This window comes from Panicum virgatum, chromosome 1K (assembly GCF_016808335.1).
Source record: "Panicum virgatum strain AP13 chromosome 1K, P.virgatum_v5, whole genome shotgun sequence".
Lineage (NCBI taxonomy): Eukaryota > Viridiplantae > Streptophyta > Magnoliopsida > Poales > Poaceae > Panicum > Panicum virgatum.
In genome coordinates this window covers 34578205-34600986 of record NC_053136.1, presented here as the reverse complement: position 1 = coordinate 34600986, position 22782 = coordinate 34578205, and the positions used below count along the sequence as shown (strand labels likewise).

Sequence of the window (22782 nt, the reverse complement as noted above, 5' to 3'; positions counted from 1 at the left end):
ATCATATTTTGAATTAAAATGAATCGTAATTGACCTCTACTTCCAACAGAAATTGAACTTCCAGAATGATCTATGAAGAGTACGTGGACTTATAATGTTCTAAACATAAAACATACACGTGTAGAAAAGCAATAATGTTTTAATCACACATGATGTTCGGTAAAATGAAAATAAACTATATGTGTGAAAAGATACTTTGTTTTGGTAACATATCGCATCACTAATAAACCACTCCATCCGATCCTATCTTAAAATGCCATGACTCTGTGATATTTTTTTTCTACTTCAATCCTAGAGCTTCCAAATCTGCATACACAATCATCAAAAAGTATGTGAAATAAAATTGCAACAAATATAAACCGAAACTTTTAAAAACATGTGCATTGAGCTAGAAAAACTGTAAAAAGTAAATGAAGAAATCTGTAAAAAGTAAAAAGGTAGTTTCTTGAGCTTTCAAGAAAATAATAAGGTTTCATAGAGTACTTCGCTTTCAGAAGCATTTTGATGTAGCAAATCTTATAATTTATTTAAATGATGATATCACTAAAACCATAATCTTTTAACATTTTTAGAAACTTGACCCGAGAATACTTTTTTAAATTATGTGTTTCTATATCTCTTTGTCTCTAAAACTACAATAGGTTTTGGTTGGTACCATGGTTTTCTAATACTACAACATCCAAACAAGACCTTACTCACTACATGGTTATCATCAACCAAAGAAACTATATGGCTAACCCCTATCATCTCAGCAATATATGAGAAAGAAAATTTGTTGTTAATCACTTAATCTAACATACATCGATATATGACCTAAAACTTCTCAATTTTCATTCTGTGTGTGTTTTTGTTGAACAGAAATTTTTCATATAGATAAAGAGGAAATTACTTTGCTTTCTATGAATACTAATTCTACAAAAGATGTTACCAAAGTTTTGTTGGCTTCGAAATGTTTGCCTGAATGTTTACTAATTTGTGACAAGACCAATATCTTATTTTCATAAAATTGCAAAGTATTTGAATGATACAAGTTGATCACTCTTTGTTGATGAGCCTTGATTGACATGAGTCTAGCTGGCGGTTACTCCTTTGAGTTATGATGATGGAAGTTAATTCTTTTTTTAGGGTTGATGGAAGTTAATTCTTGAAAATGGTAGTATACTGAGAGATGGAAAGAAGGGAGATGGCCATTAAGAACGGATAGTGACATGCTTATAGATTTATGGAGGAGGAGGGCGAAGACCTTACCTTCCAATCACAACAGCTATATACCTTGTTGGAGCTATGGGGAAAGGAGAGAGTATGCAAGAGTAAGCAATTCAAAGGGAAGAAGCCTCCAATTTTTTTGATGGCTCCAAATGTTCTGTTCGAAACAAACACATTATCTTTTATTATGTCGGCTTGATAAGTAATATGGGTGGACACCACCCATCTGCCGGCAGCACATCGGCCCAACCGTCCGAAGGATATCTTACATGTTTCAAAAGTGTATATAGACATGTTGCCTAGATGGGGGCAAGACCCTAAATTTTTTAGATCTTTATTTTACATATAAGGCATTGCCTGAGAAAAAAAGGAAAAATGTACCACAATTTGATGTCTATCAACGTGTAGTTCTTATTATATTGTCTCTTTTTCAAAATTATTAGGACATGTACTTTGTCGTATAATACTCTACGATAACCCATAAGTCCCCTTTGGAACAAACAAAGGAATTGTAAAGGATTGGAATCATACAAGAATTAAACTTTCTACGAAGTTTTTTGAAACAAAGGATTGATCGAGTTCCTACAAATTCTATGAAATTCCTATAGAATGGCTTATTTCATATAGATTATTGAGTAACTGTACCAAGGGGTTGAATCTCATGAAAGTTTTGTTTGTCACTCTCTCTCGTAAAATTCCTTCTATTCTCCATCCATATGTCCATTCTTGCTGTTTGTTAAGTTTCTTCAATCTTTAGGATTTAGTATGTCAGTGTGTCCTATTCTTGTTTTTCCTTTTCATGTGTTACAAAGAAGCCTTAATCGTTTTCTAACTACTCTACAGGCATATGACTTCCTCTTACAGCAGTATGTAGTTGCCTACTTACCTCATGGATGTGTCACTGGGAATTTGGAATGGCCTAGAAATTAAAGAACAAGCTGTATGCTTGGCATATGTAGTTTATGGAAGTGACATCACGTTTTGGCTTGCTCTTGCAAATCAACCTTTTGTCGTTGCTGCTGCTTGACCAGCTAACCACCCATCCTACTCCCACCGTGTTAATTAAATTCAGCGGGAACACACAAAGTAGTTGTAGTATTGCACAAGAAATGGCTTTTTTAGTTGGCAAATAAATGTAGCCAGGCTTTTTCTTTTTGGTGGGCATGAATGCTGCTGATCATATTGGTTACATGCAGTTACACTAAAAGACATAACTATAACTATAGATACTAAAATGGTGTTCTCCAGGCAATGCCTACGTTTATGCCAGGGCATCAGTACATTCAGCACATCTAATTCTATAAACCAAACATTAAAAGCAGATCTTTTACGCCCAAATCCCACAAAAAAAAATAAACAAGACTAAAAAAAATCATCCCAAATATGTGTAAGAGACAGCTATCTACCCAGATTCAGGTAACCCATCGTCCGGCGATCCTCTGGGACCCGGGCTTGCAAGTCCACGTGTCAAAATAAACCCTGTCCCCACCTGTCAGTCACCCCGGGATAACAGAGAACCAACCCATGAAGAAGAAGAAGAAAAGAGACCTCCGGCCCGGCGGCGCACAGATATATGAGGGTTTGGTGGGAAGGAAGGGCAGGCGCGAGGCGAGACGAGACGACGCCATCTGGGATTTAATCCGAGGGCGTTGCAGTTGCAGTGATACTCCTACTGGAGCAGCCGAGCAGGGGGTTTCTCCTGGAGGCTCTCCGTCAGACCGTCACAGGGGCCGCGTGGTGCGTGTCCGCTAAGAACCCGGAGGGGAGGACCCAACCAGCCCGCGAGGACGAAGCGGCGGAATTCTCCTTCGGCCGCGGGTTCTTTTCTTGGCTCCGCCCGGAACCTTCCTCTCCGGCGAGGGGCTCTTGTTCGGCGGCCGGGAAGCAACCCGGAGGCGGAGGGAGGGAGGGCCAAGGATCCGCGCGCCGCGACACGCGACATCGGGCTGCGGGTAAGTGCGATGGCTGCTTGATTTCGCTGCCGTTCGGTTTCTGCTCGGATTCGTGCGGCGGCGGGGGATGTGCTCGTTCCTCTTTCGGTGGGTGGGTGCGTGCCTGAACTTTCTGAAGACACTGTTGTTCCGATTCCAATGGAACAGTGCCGGGTTGGGCGGAGTCTCGTCTTGATCCGGTTCTGGATGGGGATCGCAGGAACGAACGGCTGGGGTTTCGCGAATGCGGAGCTGTTCTCGTATAGTATAAATCTGTTTTTGCGAATTATCATCAGAATCGTGCATCTGATTATGGATTTTTTTTCGTTTTCCACAAATCTATCGTCTTTTCTACTCTGATGATTGATGCGGATTATCCATCAGCTACCTCAGCGCCCGGTTCACCGCTGTGTAACTGAAAATTTCACCTTCTCAGTGCTTGTGAAATGCCTGCCTGTTCCATCCTGCTCGTTTCGGTCAGAACTCGGAACAGAGCCATACGGCCAGAGAGCTCCTGTTCCTCGCACTGAGAATTGAGAAAACATAAGCGCTCAGGCTGAAAGAAAAATCGCCCATGTTCTTCGGCCCGTCTCCGCTGACCTTAAGAGCCTGGAGAGCCGTTCGCTGCGGGGACCGCGAGAAATTTCCTCTCCTTTGTTTTGCTCTTTGCGAGGGCTCGCCGTTTTCCTTTCTCTCTTCAGCAGCAGCAGTAATGCACGGTACCGTACCGGCGGAAAAGATTGTTCCTTTAACTCGCGCATTTACGCTGGGAGAGAGAGATCCATCTCTGCCGCGGCGGCGGCGCTGCCTTCAATGCCCCCGCCCGCGGCCGGCCCACCACCTGCTCCGCCGCGCGCGGCGGCAGCGGCGAACGGCAGCTCCGTACAGACGGCACGCCGGCAAGGCACAGTAGCTGGCTGCTGGCTGCTGCTGGCACCTTTGCTGTCCGGCTCTGCAGGAAAGGAAAGGCAGCTCCCCTCTCCCTGTCCCTTGTCTTCTCTGCCGTGTCTGCCTCTGCTGCCGCCGCCGCCGCCTTTCCTTGGGATCCGCGTCTCGCTTTGTAGAGTAGCTGCAGGCGCGCGCGTGTGGGTGTCCTGCTTTTGTAGAGTAGCTGGGTTCTTGCCTCTTGGAGGATCGTGCTGCCGCTGCTCTACTGGTCGCGGTTCTCGAAGGCACGATGAGGACAGGAAAAAAATTGTCATTTTCATAAACAGAAAAAAAAAATTCCGTGTTTTCAGTAAACGGGAAGTTTGTTCTTGAGGTGGTGGATTGCGTATTTGCGTAGCATAATCTTCTTGATGGATTTGATCAGTGGTGTGGAATCAGATGCCATCCGAGGTCAAAAGGGTGATGGATTAGTGGTTTGCTTGCTTTGTCGGTTCCTGACGACAATGGTTTTGTGCTCGTTCCCATTCAGAAAAAAAAAAGAGAGGGAGAGAGAAAGGTTTGCTTCTAGCAGTACGAGTATATCCGGTTATCCACTGTAGCGTGATGTGTGCTGCACTCGTCTGTGATGCCATGCCGTGTGCTGTAAGACTACGAGTATATCCTCACTTCATAAAAAGACTACGAGTATATCCATCCGTTTGGTGCTGGGCGGGGCATGAAGCATTTTGTGTTGTTTATTGCAATTTTTTTAGAAGTCGCAGGGGGATGAGAGTCCCCGGCCTATTTAGTTCTCAAAAAAATATTATACAGTATCCGTCACATTGAATGTTCGGACACATGCATGGAGCATTAAATGCAGTTGAAAAAATAACTAATTATACAGTCTAACTGATTAGTACGAAATAAATCTTTTAAACCTAATTAGTCCATAATTGGACATTATTTGTCAAGTAACAATAAAATGTGCTAAAGTACCAAAATCAACAACTTTTCACCAACTAAACAAGGCTAATATTCCACTGATACCAGTAAAGCCAGGAATGGAGGACGCGAGGCACATGTAAGGTACTCACCAAAGTACGCGAGTAGTCTGCTCATGGATGTTTTAGGAGTTGTGAGTTCCTCTAAGGAAGTACTCTAGTTGTCTTGACAGTATTGGCGTGAGAGCAGCAGCTCTCTGCGTTTTCGCATCCCCTGGCTTGTGGTGATAGTAAAAGCTTTTTCTATCTCCCGCATATCTGAGAAAAAAAAAAGAAGAGAGAGAGAGACTTCTTGCAGGAAACGACAACCTACCTTGTTCCACCAGGATCCCTTTGCTTTACTGCTTCTAGAGTATTTTGCGACATTTGCAGTTTGGTTCAAGTGTGAAATATAGTGTGTAAACTAAGTTTCAGTACTAAGTACGCTCACTTTGTCTCCCTTCTCGTTGCATCTGGGTTCTGATGTTTTGTAGCTGCTTAACTGATGCATAATCGTGTTCATTTGGTGAATAGTGTGTTTTGTATTTTTTTTCCTTGATTCCTAAATAGTTAGTTCTTTGTTCTGTGATATTGTTTGGTGCTAACAATCTGTTGTCCTCGTTGATGACCTTGATAAGTCAGTATTTCTTTTGGAGCAAAACATGATCTGAATCCGACGCACTGCATCTCATGTTTGTTTTGCAGTTCTACTGTCCTTAGTTATGCTGTGACCATTTGAGGATGAACTGGAACATGCTGAGCTCCTGCTGAGGGATCATCCTACATGCTGATAGTTTTGCTTGCTAAATAGCAGCTCGAGGAACATGTCCAGCCTCGACTTTGATGGACGGGATGACATATTCTTCGATCTGTCTGATGATATTAGAAGCTCAACATATTCTACAGCTAGATGCAGCATAAGTGACCAATTATCAGCATCATGGAGACCTGAATATGAGCTGTGGACGAGTGAACCGATGAGCGTCAATGAAAGGCGGCACAGATTCCTGATTGGGATGGGCCTAGTTCAACCTATTCCTACTGGAATCGCCTTTTCGCAGTGGCAGGGTGATACCTTGGCTGATCGTGCGTTTCGTGACCTGGAGGAGAGAATTAGTAGCATCTGTTCTTCATATCAGTCATCTTTTTCTCATTGTGCACCTGCACCAGATAGTGCTCATTGCACAAGGGATTTGGGTACTGGGAACAGAGTTGTGGTTAATGAAAGAGAGCGCGATGGACTGACCGGCATACTTGAGGAGGTTGGAACAGATAAAATCATGAATATAAACCAGTCTGAAGGTTTTCTCAGTTTCTCTCAGCTTGTTAATGAGTTCTTGCGGAAGGGTGGTGGTCGAAGCCATGTAAGAGGGGCAAATATCACCGCCACTGACAAGCAAAAAGATCCCAAGAGCTTTTGTGGAAGATTTACAAGAAAGAAGGCAGAAGATAGAATTTGTATGTATGACACACCTATGAATCGCCTGAAGACAAGAACATTTTCTAGAAGAAAAGTTTATCAGCAGAACAAGAAGTGGATGGACTTCTCTGCTGTCTACATGTGCCAAGAAATCCAAGCCCATGGGGGTTCAATCAGGGTCATGAAGTTCAGTCCGTCCGGGTGGTATTTAGCGAGTGTTGGTGAAGACTGCATTGTGCGCATTTGGATGATACAAGAATTTGAATCCTCTCCAGATTTGTATGGCAGAGAGGCGCCCGTCGAATCCATGGACAAAAACAAGGGCCTGAAAATGAAGGTGGGAAAAGGCTGGAGACGTACCCTTGCCATAATACCCAAGAAAGTTTTCAACATTGCAGAGATACCACTGCATGAGTTTCATGGTCACACAAGTGATATCTTGGATATGACATGGTCAAAATCAGATGTATGTTTTTCATTTGTCCTGTATTGATTGATAAATGATATCGCATCATGTGAGTCAAGGAGAAAAAAAAATATATGCATGTGAAGTTTAGTTAACAACTTTCATATCAGTTAAATCATATAACTGAGCTCTTGTCTTTGTATCTAATTTTCTATGAAAACTGATTATTTAATGTTTCCTGCAGTTACTCTTGACTTCATCTAAAGACAAGACAGTACGCATGTGGAAAGTTGGCTGTGATGGCTGTCTAGCAGTATTCAAACACAGAGATTATGGTATGGGCTAACATAAGAAAAGAAACCATACATGCTTTGAAATACTAGAGTAGATTCTATTTTATATAGTCAAAAAGCTTCTCACTTTGCATCTTCTGCACTAGATTTAGTCTGATGAAAATGAAAACTTTCTTCTTCCCCATCTTTTCTGTCTAAAATGTTCATGATTGGAACTGATATTTTTCCTTTTTATAATGAATTTTTCAACAGTAACATGTGTTCAATTCAATCCGGTTGACGAAAGGTACTTCGTCAGTGGCTCAATTGACGGCAAAGTCCGCATTTGGGATGTTTCTGAGAAGCGAGTAGTTGACTGGGCTGATACAAGGGACATCATAACTGCTGTGAGTTACCAGCCAGATGCAAAGGTTAGCATCTGATCGAAAAGTTTCTGAAATCCTTTACATGTTCCCTAGTTGGGTGCTAACTCAGGCATTTCTACCCTTGTCAGGGTCTTATTGTTGGCACCATTGCAGGGAGATGCCGCTTCTATGATCAGTCAGGTACTGTAACATCCGTTGCTGATGTTCACCGAAATGGTTACCGTGGTATCATGAAGCGCTTTGGATTTGAACAAGACCACACTGTTTATTGCTCCTAACAAGGCACTTTGAATTATTTAGGTGAAAACATGGAAGTGGAGAAAGAACTGAAGGTGACAAAGAAGAAGTCTGCTAGTAGCCAGATCACCAGTCTGCAGGTTAGCTGCTGCTCTGGTCCAATTGTGTGCTTGTCTCCTCAGAAGTCATAAGAAGCATGTGTTCCTTAACATTGCTCGATCGATTCCACTTTTCAGTTTTCAAGAGGCGACCCTGCTGGGATCGTGATTGCATCTGCGGGTTCGAAAATCCGAGTCTCCGAAGGCGCTGACGTCAGCCGGAAGTTTGAAGGTCAGGTTTCCCGCCAGTTTCTCATTCCACAACCCATATTAAATTCAGGCAACCCAGCTTACACTCTCGAACACTGCTTGCTCCCCGTGTCGGCGTTGCTCGCAGGACGGCGAGGCTCCAAGGTCCTGACGCCGCCGTCCCTGACATCCGACGGTCGGTACCTCGTGTCGGCGGGCGCGGATTCCAACGTGTACATTTGGAATTTCGACAAGCCAAGGGGCAAAAGCGCCAGAGGAGCGAGGACAGTTCGGTCCTGCGAGCACTTCTTCTCCGAGGGCGTCGCGTCCGTGGCGACATGGCCGGGGCCGCTGCACCAGGAAGGCTGTGCCGGCGGCGACGGCGGCGGCGGTCTCCGGTCGCCGGAGAAGGGCCCCACCCTGTGCCGCAACCGGGACTGCTGCTCGTTCGGGGCGTGGTTCTTGGCGGACGGCATGGGGGGCGCCGCGACGTGGCCGGAGGAGAAGCTGCTGCCGTCGCTCAGGTACGTGAGCTGCGGCGGTGTGGACGAGCGCCGGCCCAAGGTGCCCGCCGCCTGGAACACGGTGGTGGTCACCGGCGGCCGCGACGGGGTCATCCGGTGCTTCCACAACTACGGCCTGCCGGTGAAGCTGTAGGTGCGGAAAGTGTTTTTTTTTCTGTGATCGCCAAAAGGAGTGGGGATCCAGACTGCTGACAGCCTCTGACCGTTCGTTGTAGTAGGATGTGAAGTACATGAAAGTGTAGAGTTAAAAAAGGGGGGATAATGTGCCATATAAGTGAGCACTTATGGGGGGTAAAGGATAATTAATCCAAATGTTTTGATCCATGAGCTGTTTCTTTCATGGCTATATAAGCAGGATAGTTTAGTGCTCATCCATGCCATTTCACAACATCACATGGTTACTTGGATCAAGACCGCCGAGCACCAAGTGGTGGCGAGATCAGAGCGCGGGCGTGAGGCAGCTAAGCGCCAGTGTGATTTGTGCGAGTAACTGTATTTCGTGCGCAGTTCTGAATGTCCCAGCAAAATCGATCATTCAGTTACAACATCTAGTTCTTGTCGTACATCAGCAACCACACACTACTGGGCTCACGGTGAACTGGTAGCCCACCTGCAGGCCAGTCCAAACCTCCACCGGGCATCTCATTCTCATGCCATCAACTCAATCCCTCTAATATGATGACGCGGTCCTTCCTCTCCCTATCATATTCGAGTAAGGAAGTCCCTGTAGATCACCAGCTGGTGTTGTAGACATTCTACTTGATTCGCAGCAACCACTACCATACCAATCTCCCAAATTTCTATCACTAAGCTACAACATTATCTATTCATTTGGTTGCCATTTCCCCTTCACACGATAGAATCCGATCCATGGCCGAGAAATACGGCCATGTCTTTGTGCTCTCCTCATCCTTCTTGCTCTCCTGCAAAACAAAGAAAAACAATGTGCGTCCTACTGTTAGATATTGACCTTCTAAGTAGCAAGAGTGGCGCAGCCTACTAATTCTCCTGGCATCTAATTTTGCTTCTGCTAGTATTCAGTATAAGCCTAGAGTTTGTAACAGAGTAGCTCATGTTTTGGTCAACCTTGGTCTTTCTTGTTCAGTAGATGAGAATCCCTTAGTTATAGTTAATGGAAATGTTGGCTTCTACTCAAAGAAAAAAAAGGAGTAGTGCAGCCTGCTACGTTTAAGCATCTCTGGTTCATATATAAACTAGGTAAACAAGCCTTTAAAAACCAATGGCAAGCTTATATATCACAACAAGCGACAAAATAAAGGAACAAATTTATTCCTAAACTTCCTAATATTGATGTACCTCATATTTCTGAACCAACGATGTCCATAGAGATTTGCACTGTGCCGGTGTACGACTTATTCCCTCGTTCATCAAGCTACCAGAAATCTCCTCCCACAGAACCATTCTTCCTTTCACACTCTGAAATTTCTCATTCATTTCGCCCCGCATCTGTATTAAGCTCTTAACTTCCTCAGGTTTCCACTTGTTCTTTTTTGAAGATTTAACTGGTGCAGGAGCTGACTGGGTGGAGTCCTTACCCATTATGCCGATCTTGCCGATATTTTGTTTGTTCCCTCCGTTGACGATTCTTGCAATTTTTACAGCAGTAGGGGATTTGAATGACTCCCAAAAGTGCTCCAGTGTTTTAGGCTGATGCAAATCTGAAGAGAAGAATGCTTCACCACCATTGGAGCTTGTGGTCGCATCATCAGGTGTTGTGCTCACAGCCTCAAGAAGGGTCTCTGTGATAAAATAGTGACAGGGTCAACACATCTAAAATGCATAGATACAAGTGTGCCTACATGAATTAATGAATAACTAACAAACCAATAAAAAATAGGGTGCCAGATGCCTGTTTGAGTGTACCACTAAGAATGTACCTTTCCTTACATACCAGTGTCTAAAGTTTGAAGGACATGATATGCAACAGCTTATTCAAAGATACTAGTATACTACATCCTAACATTAATTCGTAAGGCATGGTTAGATTACCTTCAGGCTCAACATCTGGGTTATCTGGATGTGTTTTATAACTGCCTTCAAGACTCCTCGCTGGACTCCTGTTCAGATGGCTAGTAGTTGAGGAAGGTCCCAAGTTTCCAGATGACTTAGCTTCAAGATGTTCTGAGAAACCTGCCATGGTGTTCTCTGTAGCAACCGCAATGACATCAGGCCTCTTCCCACTATATTTCCTTACCATTTTCCTCAAGATTTCGGATACCATCCTCTCCATGTGACTAAGTGGACAATTCACAGGACAACTTGACAATGCAGCATGCGCTGCTTTGTAGAGTGCATCTAATAATCTTCCATTATCAAGCCATAGACATCTTGTTGTGATTTTAAATTTCCCTTTCAAACCTGACTGCGCTGAAGCATGTTCCTTCTGAGGTCGGAAGATCTCCATACTGCAAAGGAACAACAAGTTATGGTTTAGGTGCACCTAACAACAAACACCAGATATGGTTTTACCATTTTGGCAGTTGCAGAGTTCCTATAAACAGCATCATTAGACATAAGGAATTTTTTTTGCTAAAGATAAACATAAAAAATGTTCCACAATTAACTGTACACGAAATTACCTAACAAAAATTATGCCATCAGATGCAATTCTTAATCTCTCATCAATGCAGAGATCAGTGGATGTACCAAAAGCCTTATCACCATCACTATACATGAGCTGTAACAAATGTGTCATGTTAAACCTCGTAAGGGATGGGGTTAAGGAAAAGACCTGATAGCTGCTGAAGACAAGAAAAGTAAAGGTAGAAAAATAAATGGTTCACCTGAAAATCCTCCTTTCCTAATGAAACAAACCCATTGGACAGAACTCTTCTGTTTCTTAGATGCGACACACCAAGCATCTCTCCATTTTTAATTACCTGCAATTATAGCAGCAATCTAAGAAGAACCCTATCAATGGTAATATATATGAGCTTTGCTATATGATGGCAATGCTAATAATACATTGGAATATGAACAGAAAATGAGAATATTTACAATTCTAGGAATCAAATAGGTTCCTTTATGTGTACATGATTCAATGCTACACTAGCAGAAAAGGCCCTACATTCCTTACTGTTTGCTGAAATACAGTAGCCCATGCTGAATCAGAACCCTGAACATATTCTCTCAGCATACAAATCTGAAGCACGAAGACACTATGTAAAAGGAATTACTTACGGTTGTGTGCCTTATGCCAGTTGATCTTCCAAGTAATTCATGTTCTTTGAGAAACAGGAGCTCTCCATGAACAGGCAAGAAATGCTGTGGTTTAACAATTCGAAGAACTTCCTCCTGGAAATAATTAATCAAAGGCATATCAGGTAAAATCACCAGTTCACCACCATTAAACAAGGAGACAGGGCATACTATTGCTAATATGTTATTGCAATAAGAAGGAACTACTGTGTTGCTGGGACACTGGATGACATCAAAGAGAAGAAACCAGCAGAGAAGGAAACTTACCAACTCATCACGGTAAGCATGTCCAGAGGTATGGAGGCCAGAATCTTTACCCATGATAATTTTGGGGCCAAGATCAGTGAGGCGATTCATCATCTTCATCACCCTCGTCTCGTTTCCAGGAATGACCTGAAAATAAGAGTATATGAAGATGCTAGTTTGCAATGCTTACTCTCAAAAGAACACTTTCTTTTGTAAGGCAACCCATTTTGGAATGATTAAAATTTAGAAACGAAGTGTTGAATGATTACATCCGGAACTATTTGCAAATGCATTTTTAGTTTGCAATGCTTACTCTCAAAATAAAAACTCTTTTTCTGTATGGCAGCCATAGCATTTCGGAATGATTGAAATTTAGATACAAAAGTATCGAATGATTACATCTGGAACTATTTCCAAATGCATTTCCAGTACCACATTTAGTACCATTCTAGGTTTATGGACTAGAATAAACAATGCATGGAGGGCACACCGCTTTCCACTGTCTTTCCACTAACAAATTTGGTGCAATCCCAGATGTATCTTGACTAATAGAAAAAGGTTAATGATTCGCATGAACCTTCGGATACTAAAAGAAACATTTTTCTTCATAGTATAAGCTAGTCCTTCCCATACAGCTACTTAACAATAAGAGCAAACATTGATGTGCATACATAACCAATATTAACAGGCATAGGTAGCTTACATATGTAACACCATCCCAGGGAACTAACCTCAGGGGTTCTGAGAACAAATATCAAAGAGAATAAAGTGAAGGACAAATAGCAATACCTTAGCCGAATAAAGGAGGACGTCATCTTTGGATAATTTAAGGGCATGACTTCCCCCATACGATGCAAGATTTAGAGCTGCACGTGGCTCTCCCTGGTAAAGTTCGACACAGAGATGCATGAGTTATAAGGTGGTCAATAAGCAATCAAAACTCTAGGTGACTAGGTCTATTAGCCTGAAGTCTTACTTGTGATCCTGTAGTAACAACCAGAAGATCTTTAGGGGCATACGCGTCCATGTCCTCTGCCTTGACCTGCAGGAAATTTCTACTATGCAATTAGGAAACCAAATTCAAAGACATGGAAACATGTCGCATCAAAAGATTGTACCGACAGAAACATCAGTAGCATATATATAGATATTTACTGAATAAAGGCAAACCCAGTAATACTTGGAAACAACTCAACCATCAAGTCAGTGGTTCATAATCATTAAGACAACTAAGCATTTGCATACACCGACTGAGATTATAATTGAATCATCATATGTCTATTGGTAAGTTAACTGAAGTCCTCTCAGCAGGAACCCACAGGCTCTTTTGTGTGCACTTTGTCCAAGACAGATGGCGCTTGCTAGTTAGCAGGATTAGCCTTTTGTCCCAAGCAAGTTGGGGTAGGCTACAGATGAAACCCAAAAAGAAACAAAGGTCACGGTTCAGGCACGTTGATAGCTAGTCTCCAAGCGCTCTTATTCGAAGCTACCTCTTTAGAGATATTCCACTCCTTAAGGTCTCTCTTAACTGACTCATCCCAAGTCAGTTTAGGTCTACATCTACCCCTCTTTACATTATCGATCCGCTTTAGAACCCCACTACGCACCGGTGCCTCAAGAGGCCTCCGTTGGACATGTCCAAACCATCTCAACCAATGTTGGGGTAGCCTCAGTAGGCTAGTTAGCAGGATTATGAAAGGCAAAATTTGATGTACATGATTTTTCCCAGGACAAATAAGGTTCTAACGGCAATTAACAAAGAAGGAACACTAACAAAGGTTAAGACAAACAGGAAGCTGTACACCTGGACAAATCACAACAAGCGTCAAGTTATTCTAAGCTGCCAGACCTGATGCAACTAGCACTCAACCATTCGAATGTGATGGACTAAAAGATCTGCGGAACCGAATGTATGAATCAAGTTACTCTACAACCTCTTCGAGAAGCCTACTCTACAAGCTGTTAGACCTGCTGCGACGCTAGCTGAAGCTAATAAATGGGGGAGTAAACAAGTTGTTCTTACAAAGGATGTCAGAATATCTCAATGCCAGGATATAAATAAAAGAGGTCCCCAAAATGAAAAATATCATTCAAAACATTCATAGCAATCAGTGCAAAGAATATGTAACTAATCTAATAAATTGCTGCATACCAAGGTTGATGGATCCAGCGGCGCCTTTCCATCCTTGAATGCAGCTTCAAGGTATGTCCTGAGTGACATTCCAACAAACACCTGTTACAGTTCATCAAAACTAAAAATTAGGTAAAACATCATCCCAATTGATCAAGGTAGCCAGAGGTTATCTGTTGAAATAAAATTTCAAAAAATTACCATCTTTCGGCCTGTTAAATCTGCAGCAGCTTTAATGCTCCCAATTCGATGTATGTTTGAAGCGAATTGCGTGGTGATTACTCTTCCTTTTGCTTCTGAAATATGTCGCAACAATGAACCAGCAACAACAGATTCGCTGATTGATCTTCCAGGGGACAATACATTTGTCGAGTCACTCATCATCTTGGATTGAAGAGAAAGAAACCAGGAACAATGAAAGAAACACAGTCAGAAACAAATCAACAAAGATCTGCTCATATCGGTATGTGAGACCTAGGTGAACACTTCTTTGGTTTATTGGTATTAGCACATATGTTCCTTTTTTTTAAAATGTGCAAGCTGCACCAATGTATCTGAAGCCAGGCAGCATAGGTGCAAGATAAGCCAATGACCTTAACTAAAGAAACAAACCTAGCCCAGATATTGGACCAACTTACAAGAGTAACACCTTCTTTGGAGAGCTCCTCTAGTGCTTCTCGATCAAAATTTTTTCCATCCACTGGTGATTCATCAATCTACCAGAAAAAAATAAAGTTATGAAAAATAAGTAAAATTACATAAAATCTAGTAATACAATGACTGGTGGAACTTACTTTCCAGTCACCAGTATGAAAAATTATGCCATCAGCACAGCGAACCACTAAGCCACAGCAGTCAGGAATTGAATGAGTTACACGAATGGGTTCAACCTCAAAAGGTCCAGCCTGAAATCTCTTTTTAATTCTTAAAACCTTGAGCCTGGATGAAAGGAATATCCCAAACTCCTTCAAACGCTTCTTTATTAGCTGCTCAAGTATGAACAAATGCATTTCAAAATTCAAGAAGATCTGATACAATTTTACTGTACTTATGCTACAGCCAACAGTGCCAAGCAGCAAAGCTATGAATTATAAAAAAAAATTGAGTGTTACCTCCATGGTGAAAGACGATGCAAAAATCGGTGTGCTTGAATCCAGTGCTGGGATGACCTATTAACAGTAAAGATGATAGAAAATATGAGCATGTGGTAGTTCCAAATATGTGCAGAATTTCAACTTGATAGATGAGAAAGATCAGATGCATAATATCAGCTACCAAATCCCCCTCGCATTAAGTCAATAGTGAGATAGAAATTTTAGAAATACGAAATAAAGATGTCGAGCTAATTAGATCACAAGAACCAGTTTACTCGTCCATACTTTGAGCCTGTTTAATAGGACAAACCTGGCCTGAAGTGGCATTGATTTACGAATGAAGAGAGAACTTTCTAGTAGTCCCAATTCTGGATTACTATCAGCATTAGAAAGATCTCGAGTTCTTGACCAAATGACCACTATATACCATTGAATATTTATTATAATATTGTCAAACCAAAAAAAAGAATACCCAGCCAGTGTTTAAGTAAATCACACTAAAGATCCGACAAAAGGAAAATGCTAGGTACCAAATTAAACAGCCTGTAGAAAACATATATAACTTTTCAGCAAGACAACAAAGTCTCCTTTGCAGTATTTAGACTGTAGAATGATCTATGACACAAATAATGATAGAGAGGATTGTTGGTTTGCATGCGACATTATAAATTAAGCACGTAGCAGATCATACCCGAGCAAGCATATTGATTTCATGATGAATTGAAATGGTGTATTCGAGTAACAGGAGAATTATTTACCCAAGGCAACGCACCGATGTGATCTTCATGGCCATGTGTTATGATCACAGCTTCAATTTTGTGGCTCCATTTCTTGATGAATGTGGTGTCTGGGATAATCTTTTGCACACCAAACTCATCATAACTGACATAATTTTAAATAGAATCTAATTCAGTGAAAAATCAGCATGTGTGGGAAGCAAAATTAATACACAATACATATAGAATGTACAGAAAATGCTGAGTCATTATGTGGCATGCAATAGCTACAAAAGATGTAGTGATTTACTTAGGCCCTCACTCATACATATGACTTTCTATTATAAAGAAACTATGTTCAAGTATGTTCAAGTCTAAGGCTCTAAGCACAGAATATGACGAAAAAGCTAGGAGTATTTTCTAAGCCACTATCCCTTAGGGTGATATTTACAAGAGAAATGGGTACATATTGAATTTATATTTATGATTCTTTTCAAGAAATGTGGAGTTCAGAATAACATATGCGCAGATTAGAAAGACAAAAAATAATGGGAACTCAACTGCTGTGAAAGCAGGAGCAAGATACGGTTTGGAATACGTACTCTGGGAACATAACCCCAGCATCAATCAAGATATATCTGTCATAGTTCCCCACAAGCATACAATTCATGCCAATTTCCCCAAGACCGCCAATCGGGAGTACTCGGAGGGGCGGACCATCCACCCCTTCATAGAATTGCTCCATTTTTCGCTTGACCGAGTCTTCCAAGCTCTTAGTGGCACCCTCAGTTCTTCTCAACCTTTTCCGTGGTGTTCTAGATTCCTGAGGCCCTGCACACACACAAGGAGAGAATGCCCTCAGCTCGTAAATATCTATCGGCAGAACTATTCTTCATTAGCATATTACAGAGAATGGATTCTAAACAGTTGAATCTCTACATCGTATGACAACCCAGACCACCTTGTTGGAGAAATAGAGCAGGGATGGTTTACAAATTAAAATGACAAGTGGGTTTAAGGAGCAGTTACGTGTAGATGAATCCAACCCATCTCATTTCGTCCAATTTTTGTTAGGGGAAATGAACAGTTACTAGTATTGAGGTTCAGGGCCTGGCGGCCCCGCTTCCAGCAAACTTCGAAGTAGCACATTGAAGGGTCGTTTAGGGATCGGAAGTTCGGAACCAGCATAATAACCTCGACACGGTGATTCTCGAGTATGGGAGAAAGTTGCGGAACGAGTCCATTTCCAATCCCGCAACTCCATTCGCAACAAGCAGCTGAGATAAGAAGGGGAGAGGGGGCAGCCATGGGTACCTTTCCCGGAGGACGGGGTCGCAACCGCGCAGCACGAGATGGAGACGGAGGCGGAAGCGGCGCGGTGGCGAGCCAGGGGGCAGAGAGCCGATAGGGAGGCGAGCGCCACCATGGCCGCGGCGGCGGCGGCGGCGGAGTAGAGAGGGGGAGGGGCGAGAGCAAGCGGAAAGGAGGAGGGAAGGAATGAAGCGAAGAAGAGAAGATAACGGAGTGCTGCTCCGGCCGCCTTTCGGCCCTGGCGAGGAAAAGATTTTTGTTCGAGGTTTGGATTGGGCAGGCTGCTTGGCCCAAAATATCTCTCATCCACTCTTTCTACAATATTTTTCTCATTAACTCTAATTGCAAGCTTGTAAGTTGTAACAAGGCACGTATCAAGCATTGATATTTGATTTTTTTTTTTCTGCATCATTTCTCATCAATACATGTATACCAATACCTATATACTACAAAATTTTAGAGCAATTCTAAGGATGTGTTTAGATCCTATAAAAATATGGACGAAATTTACTGTATCAATTTTCAACTGAAAATTAGAAGGACTAAACATGGTCTAATTATGAAACTAATTACACGAATGAACGAAAAATAGCGAGACCAATATATTAAACCTAATTAATCTATCATTAGAGGTTTGTTTACTATAGCAAGCATTGTCTAACCATAGTCCAATTAGGCTTAAAAGATTTGTCTCACAATTACACCCAGGGGTTATGGAATAGGTTTTGTCAGTTATCCACATTTAATACCTCTAATTAGTGGTCAAACGTTCGAAGTTACTGTAGCCCTGAAAATTTTTTGGAATTTAAACACGGCCTAAAGAATTTGATACTGCTCATAGGTCTCACGCTCAACTATTCGTGAGACCAACTAACAAGTGGGTCCTACGGTAGGTGGGAATTGCTGATATGTTGATCCCACAACGATCGGGCTTTCTAAACAGTATTGTAGCAAGTATATTCCTTGTACTCACACTATGAATGGGAGGGTTGAGTGAGGATCATTTTGGAGAAATCTTGATGGAGACGAATTGGGAGTCGAAGGGAGGGAGGGGGTCGAAGGGGAGATAGAACTGAACTATCTAATTTGCCTGGCAGAAAACCAATCCAGTCAAATTGTAACGAGGTGGAACGTGTGGATTCTTTTTCGTTGTTAGGTTGGGAAATTTTGGTGAGAAACCAATCATGGGGTAAAAAAGCGTAGCAAACTAATCCTGCCAAAAAAAATGGCGGGAAACTAATTGAATTGTGCAGAACTGGATGGAAAATAAATTTGTGAGCCGACAACAATAACACTAGAAAATTTCACAGTTGTGCAAGAAATTTCATAGTAGTACTAATGTGACTAGTGATGGTGGCATCATTTACCTTTTTTCTCTTTGTTTGGGGCTTTCATTTTTTTCTCTGATTTTCATAGGACGCGGCCCGCACCATTACCTAATACAATATATTTTAATCCATCCAAACATACCTCATAACAAAACCCAACCTATAAAATATATTTCAACCCACACCATTAGCAGGCCTAGATGCGGGAACACTTGCAATTGCTCAGATATCAAAAGTGATTTCTGTTTAACTAAACCATGCAAGAAGTGTCGATACAGTTCTTTTCTAGGATAGACTATAGCATTTCCATAAAGGTTGGATGTGCATGTTGATACAACTCTTTTCTATGCAATGAAATATAATAGACTAGTAAAAAGGTTTATATGAGAATGGAAAGAAAATAATAAGAGCAAATTTTTATTGTAATATTTGTATTCCTAACGAAGATGAAAGAAACTAGTAGGAGAAGCAAGATTACTCCCATAATTATGATTGGTGTCTTTTCTTTGGATACTTAACATTTCAAGGATTACACGTGACCTGCTCAAAGAAGACAACTTGCTGGACAAGGACAAGGATAAAAAAATGTTGGCTGCATCTCTTCAAGGATTAGACTGCCTGCATCATTGTGGTGCACTGGTGCTATCATGGGCATCCCCATATGTGAACGTTGTGCTGAAGGATCAAAATCACAAGGAGCTGAGTTGATCAGACGCTAATGCCGGCTGCTCGCGAAATGTCATGGACCGGGCTGTCATATGAGCCCAGTGGGCCGAGAGACAAGGAGGATGACGGCCAACATAATAAATAGAGAAGAGAACGGAAGGGGAAGAACAGATAGCACAAACTCGTCTTCCTCCTCAAGACCCATTGAACCCTAACCTTTGATACTTAGGTCAGTCTCAGTGAAAGTATCATCGACACAATTACCAAGACTGAAAACTTGAGAATTGTGCCAGTAGAGTGTCATGGTGATGACACTCTTCTCATATTTCATGACACTTTTCTCCCCTCTCTCCTCATACTATTGGTACATGTTAGCAAATTTAATATCCATGACACTCCTACAACACTCCCACTGAGATTGGCCTTACTATTCCTTACCCAATCTCTCAATCTTTATCTAGATTTGTACCTAGAATATCTATGTACTCTTGCTATATTGATTTGGAGGTCTAGAACCATAACAATTGGTAATCAAAGCTTTGTTCCATCCAAATCCGCTGAAATTTTTCCCCAAATCGAATCGAGCCATGGTGGAGGTGGCAGATCTCTGCTATTCGGTGTCGCGGATGGAGGAGAAGTTGCGGCGATTGAACGAGATCATGGATCGCATGAATGGCGTTTCCTCAGTGTTCCGCGACCTCCGCCCCGACCACGATGGCCACGACACTAGCTGCGCCGCCCACGCCTGCAGCACCCTCGGCCACGTCCACAGTTGCGCCTCCTGTGCCGGCAGCATCCTCGGCCGCGTCCGCGACCACTTCGCCGAAGTCCCTCGCCCGACGCCAGCCCGACCCCTTCATCGGCGCACGCTACCGCCGTGGTGCCAGGGCCGGCTCATGGTTTTCAAGGCCCCCAAAGCGAGCCAAACACTATGGGTCCTTTAGGCCCTCCACACGGTTACAGTGATACTTAAAAAAAGTTTTGAAGTGAGTGAATACGCATTGACCTTGCATAGCATCAGTGTATAGATGAATAAGCATCAAAGCTATCAAATATGCTTGGAACCCATGTCAAATAGAATAGCATTGCTTTTAGTTTCTCTCTTCCCAAACCCGAGACAAGCTGTGAGTGGTAGTTGGCGAGGAGAACTGATAAGGACAATGAAACAATTTTTAATGGAATTGGCACTGGCGCATGTTCTTACCCCGCTCCACATTTTCTTGGCATCGCTTGAAATAAGCATCATCTTCCACAGTGTGTAGAGTAACGGCCCCAATCCTCTTTCTTATTTTTTAGAATCACTCAAGCCTCACATTGTGAAGGTTCTTAGGCCAACTCTTATTCATGTAAGACTGTAATTAAAAGGAAGATATAAATTCTGATACTCCGAATGAATAAGAGTTGGCCTAGTTCGGAAGACCTACATGACTAATTGCGTGCCTAGCTGTCTGCTCGTATACTCCGAATTGGGCTAAGTATTACTACCTACTGCACACTAAATCTCGCCCCCCCCCCCCCCATAATCTGTGGGCCTCGGGCCGTAGCCCTGCCTGCCCTCCCCCCCCCACCCCCCACCCCGAGCTAGCCCTGCGTGGCGCCCACGCCATACGCGCCGACAACCGCGTCGACTCCACCCACCACCGCGGTCGCCATCTCATTTCGGCTTCCGATGCCACCGTTCCTCACCGCAAAGAAGAAGATCGCCAAGATGACCAGGAGGGAGCACTGTGTCCGCACGCGTTCTCAAGCGCGTGCGCGCGCTACCGTGCGCCTCCCTACAGAGCGTGTGGCAGCGGCCGCCGCCCATGGACGAGGAGGCGGACGCGGTCCAGTAGCCTTGGAGCTATCTCCAGGAGTAGGTCGGCGTGCAGCCTTCCTTCGATAATGATGTCCTAGTGGAGCACAAGTTGGCCTACAGCAGGGCCGCCACCGCCGCCAGGCAGCTTCGCCTCCGCGCCTTCCGCCTTGCACCCGTGCCAGATGCCGCCTTCTGTTCCATCCTCTTGGGCACCACTGGCGGTGCCGCCTCCAACGACCAATGCAAGCTGGACGAGGCCAGCAACCGCGACATTGTCGTCGACGGCATCAACATCGAACGCGAGTTCGTCTGCGATGCATTCCTCGTCGCGCACGTCAGCATGAACGGCGCCCTCATGAGCCATTACATCGAGTTCATCACTGACCGCTTGCTCATGGCGCTTTGGGTGTAGAAGATGAGGTTACTAGAATCTCTCCCGCAACATGTTCAATGCAATGCCTCAACCGCCACATCACTCCGGCTTTATGTGCAATACTAAGTATTACTACCTATAAATCTTGGGCCCCCATAATATGTGGCCCCCGGGCCGTCGCCCTGCCTGCCCTCCTCTAAGCCGGCCCTGCGTGGTGCCCACGCCATACGCGCCGACAACCGCGTCGACTCCACCCACCACCGCGGTCGCCATCTCATTTCGGCTTCCGATGCCGCCATTCCTCACTGCAAAGAAGAAGATCGCCAAGACAACCAGGAGGGAGCACCGTGTCCGCACGCGTCCTCAAGCGCGTGCGCGCGCTGCCGTGCGCTTCCCTACAGAGCGTGCGGTGGCGGCCGCCGCTGCACATGGATGAGGAGGCGGACGTGCTCCACTAGCCTTGGAGCTGGCTCCAGGAGTAGGTCGCGCGCGCAGCCTTCCTTCGACAATGATGTCCCCGTGGAGCACAAGTCCGCCTACAGCAGGGCTGCCGCCGCCGCCGCCAGGCAGCTTCACCTCCGCGCCTTCCTCCTCGCACCTGTGCTAGATGCCGCCTTCGGCTCCATCCTCTTGGGTACTGCTGGCAGTGCTGCCTCCAACGACCAATGCAAGCTAGACGAGCACCCGCAACATTATCATTGACTGCATCACCATCGAGCGTGAGTTCGTCTACGACGCGTTCCCCGTCGTGCACGTCAGCATGAACGACACCCTCATGAGCCATTACATCGAGTTCATCACTGACCGCTTGCTCATGGCGCTTTGGGTGTAGAAGAAGAGGTTACCAGAATCTCGCCCGCAACATGTTCGATGCAATGCCTCAACCGCCACATCACTCCGGCTTTATGTGCAGTAGCCCCCAATCGGTGTTCACAAGGCTTGCTACTATCCTCACTTGATTAGTGTTGTTCCGGTTGAAGTTGCCACTGATGTTCTTTAGGATTGCATGATGCTTGATATAATGATCGAGCCGAATCCAGCAATTTCTTGGCCTTCCCCATGGCAGGATAGCAACACTTTGCCTTCTGAAACAATCTGGCTAGGCTTCAGTTTCTGGATTTCATTCAGTTGTGGTTGGACTCTGGTGTAGCAAAGGCCACCATGGCCACCACCTGTGCATTCGGAAGAATTACGATCAACATGGTCTCGTTTGGATTTCAGGATTAAACTTTGACCCTGGATGCCAATTAGAACTAAATGTAGACTAATTACTGAGCTAATTGACCCTAAATCAGCTCATGTTTGGTTATTAACAAAACTAGGGTTAAATTTTAACCTCTCTATTTTAGCCCATCCAAAGGGCCGGGCTTTATATGTGGTGCAA

At 43.8% G+C, this 22782-nt stretch overlaps 2 protein-coding genes across 4 annotated transcripts; one reads left to right on the top strand and one right to left on the bottom strand.

The window, feature by feature from the left end:
• Positions 1-2798: 2798 nt before the first annotated feature.
• Positions 2799-8887, top strand: LOC120704066. Its single transcript, XM_039988320.1, has 8 exons — positions 2799-3158; positions 5690-6870; positions 7055-7145; positions 7356-7513; positions 7597-7648; positions 7769-7845; positions 7942-8035; positions 8141-8887. The coding sequence occupies exons 2-8, from the start codon at positions 5809-5811 to the stop codon at positions 8647-8649; spliced, it is 2043 nt and encodes a 680-aa protein (XP_039844254.1). The 5' UTR covers positions 2799-3158; positions 5690-5808; the 3' UTR covers positions 8650-8887.
• A 103-nt stretch (positions 8888-8990) lies between these two features.
• LOC120704052 (ribonuclease J-like) lies at positions 8991-17457 on the bottom strand. 3 transcript variants are annotated; one of them, XR_005687379.1, is made up of 18 exons: positions 17237-17455; positions 16525-16753; positions 15965-16088; positions 15225-15281; positions 14907-15098; positions 14751-14828; positions 14314-14496; positions 14134-14214; positions 12958-13023; positions 12771-12863; positions 12003-12128; positions 11718-11831; positions 11321-11416; positions 11117-11214; positions 10527-10942; positions 10073-10276; positions 9834-9983; positions 9010-9439 (listed from the first exon to the last, which is right to left on the bottom strand). XR_005687379.1 is itself a non-coding variant. In XM_039988306.1 (17 exons), exons 1-17 carry the CDS (start codon positions 17346-17348, stop codon positions 9344-9346), a joined length of 2604 nt encoding a protein of 867 aa, XP_039844240.1. In that variant the 5' UTR covers positions 17349-17457; the 3' UTR covers positions 8991-9343. The 3 variants fall into 3 exon arrangements, 2 of the variants coding, with proteins under 2 accessions (XP_039844240.1, XP_039844244.1); XM_039988306.1 differs by having other exon boundaries at positions 8991-9439; positions 9834-10276; positions 17237-17457; XM_039988310.1 differs by lacking the exon at positions 17237-17455 and having other exon boundaries at positions 8991-9439; positions 9834-10276; positions 15979-16088; positions 16525-16664.
• Between the last annotated feature and the right edge of the window lie 5325 nt (positions 17458-22782).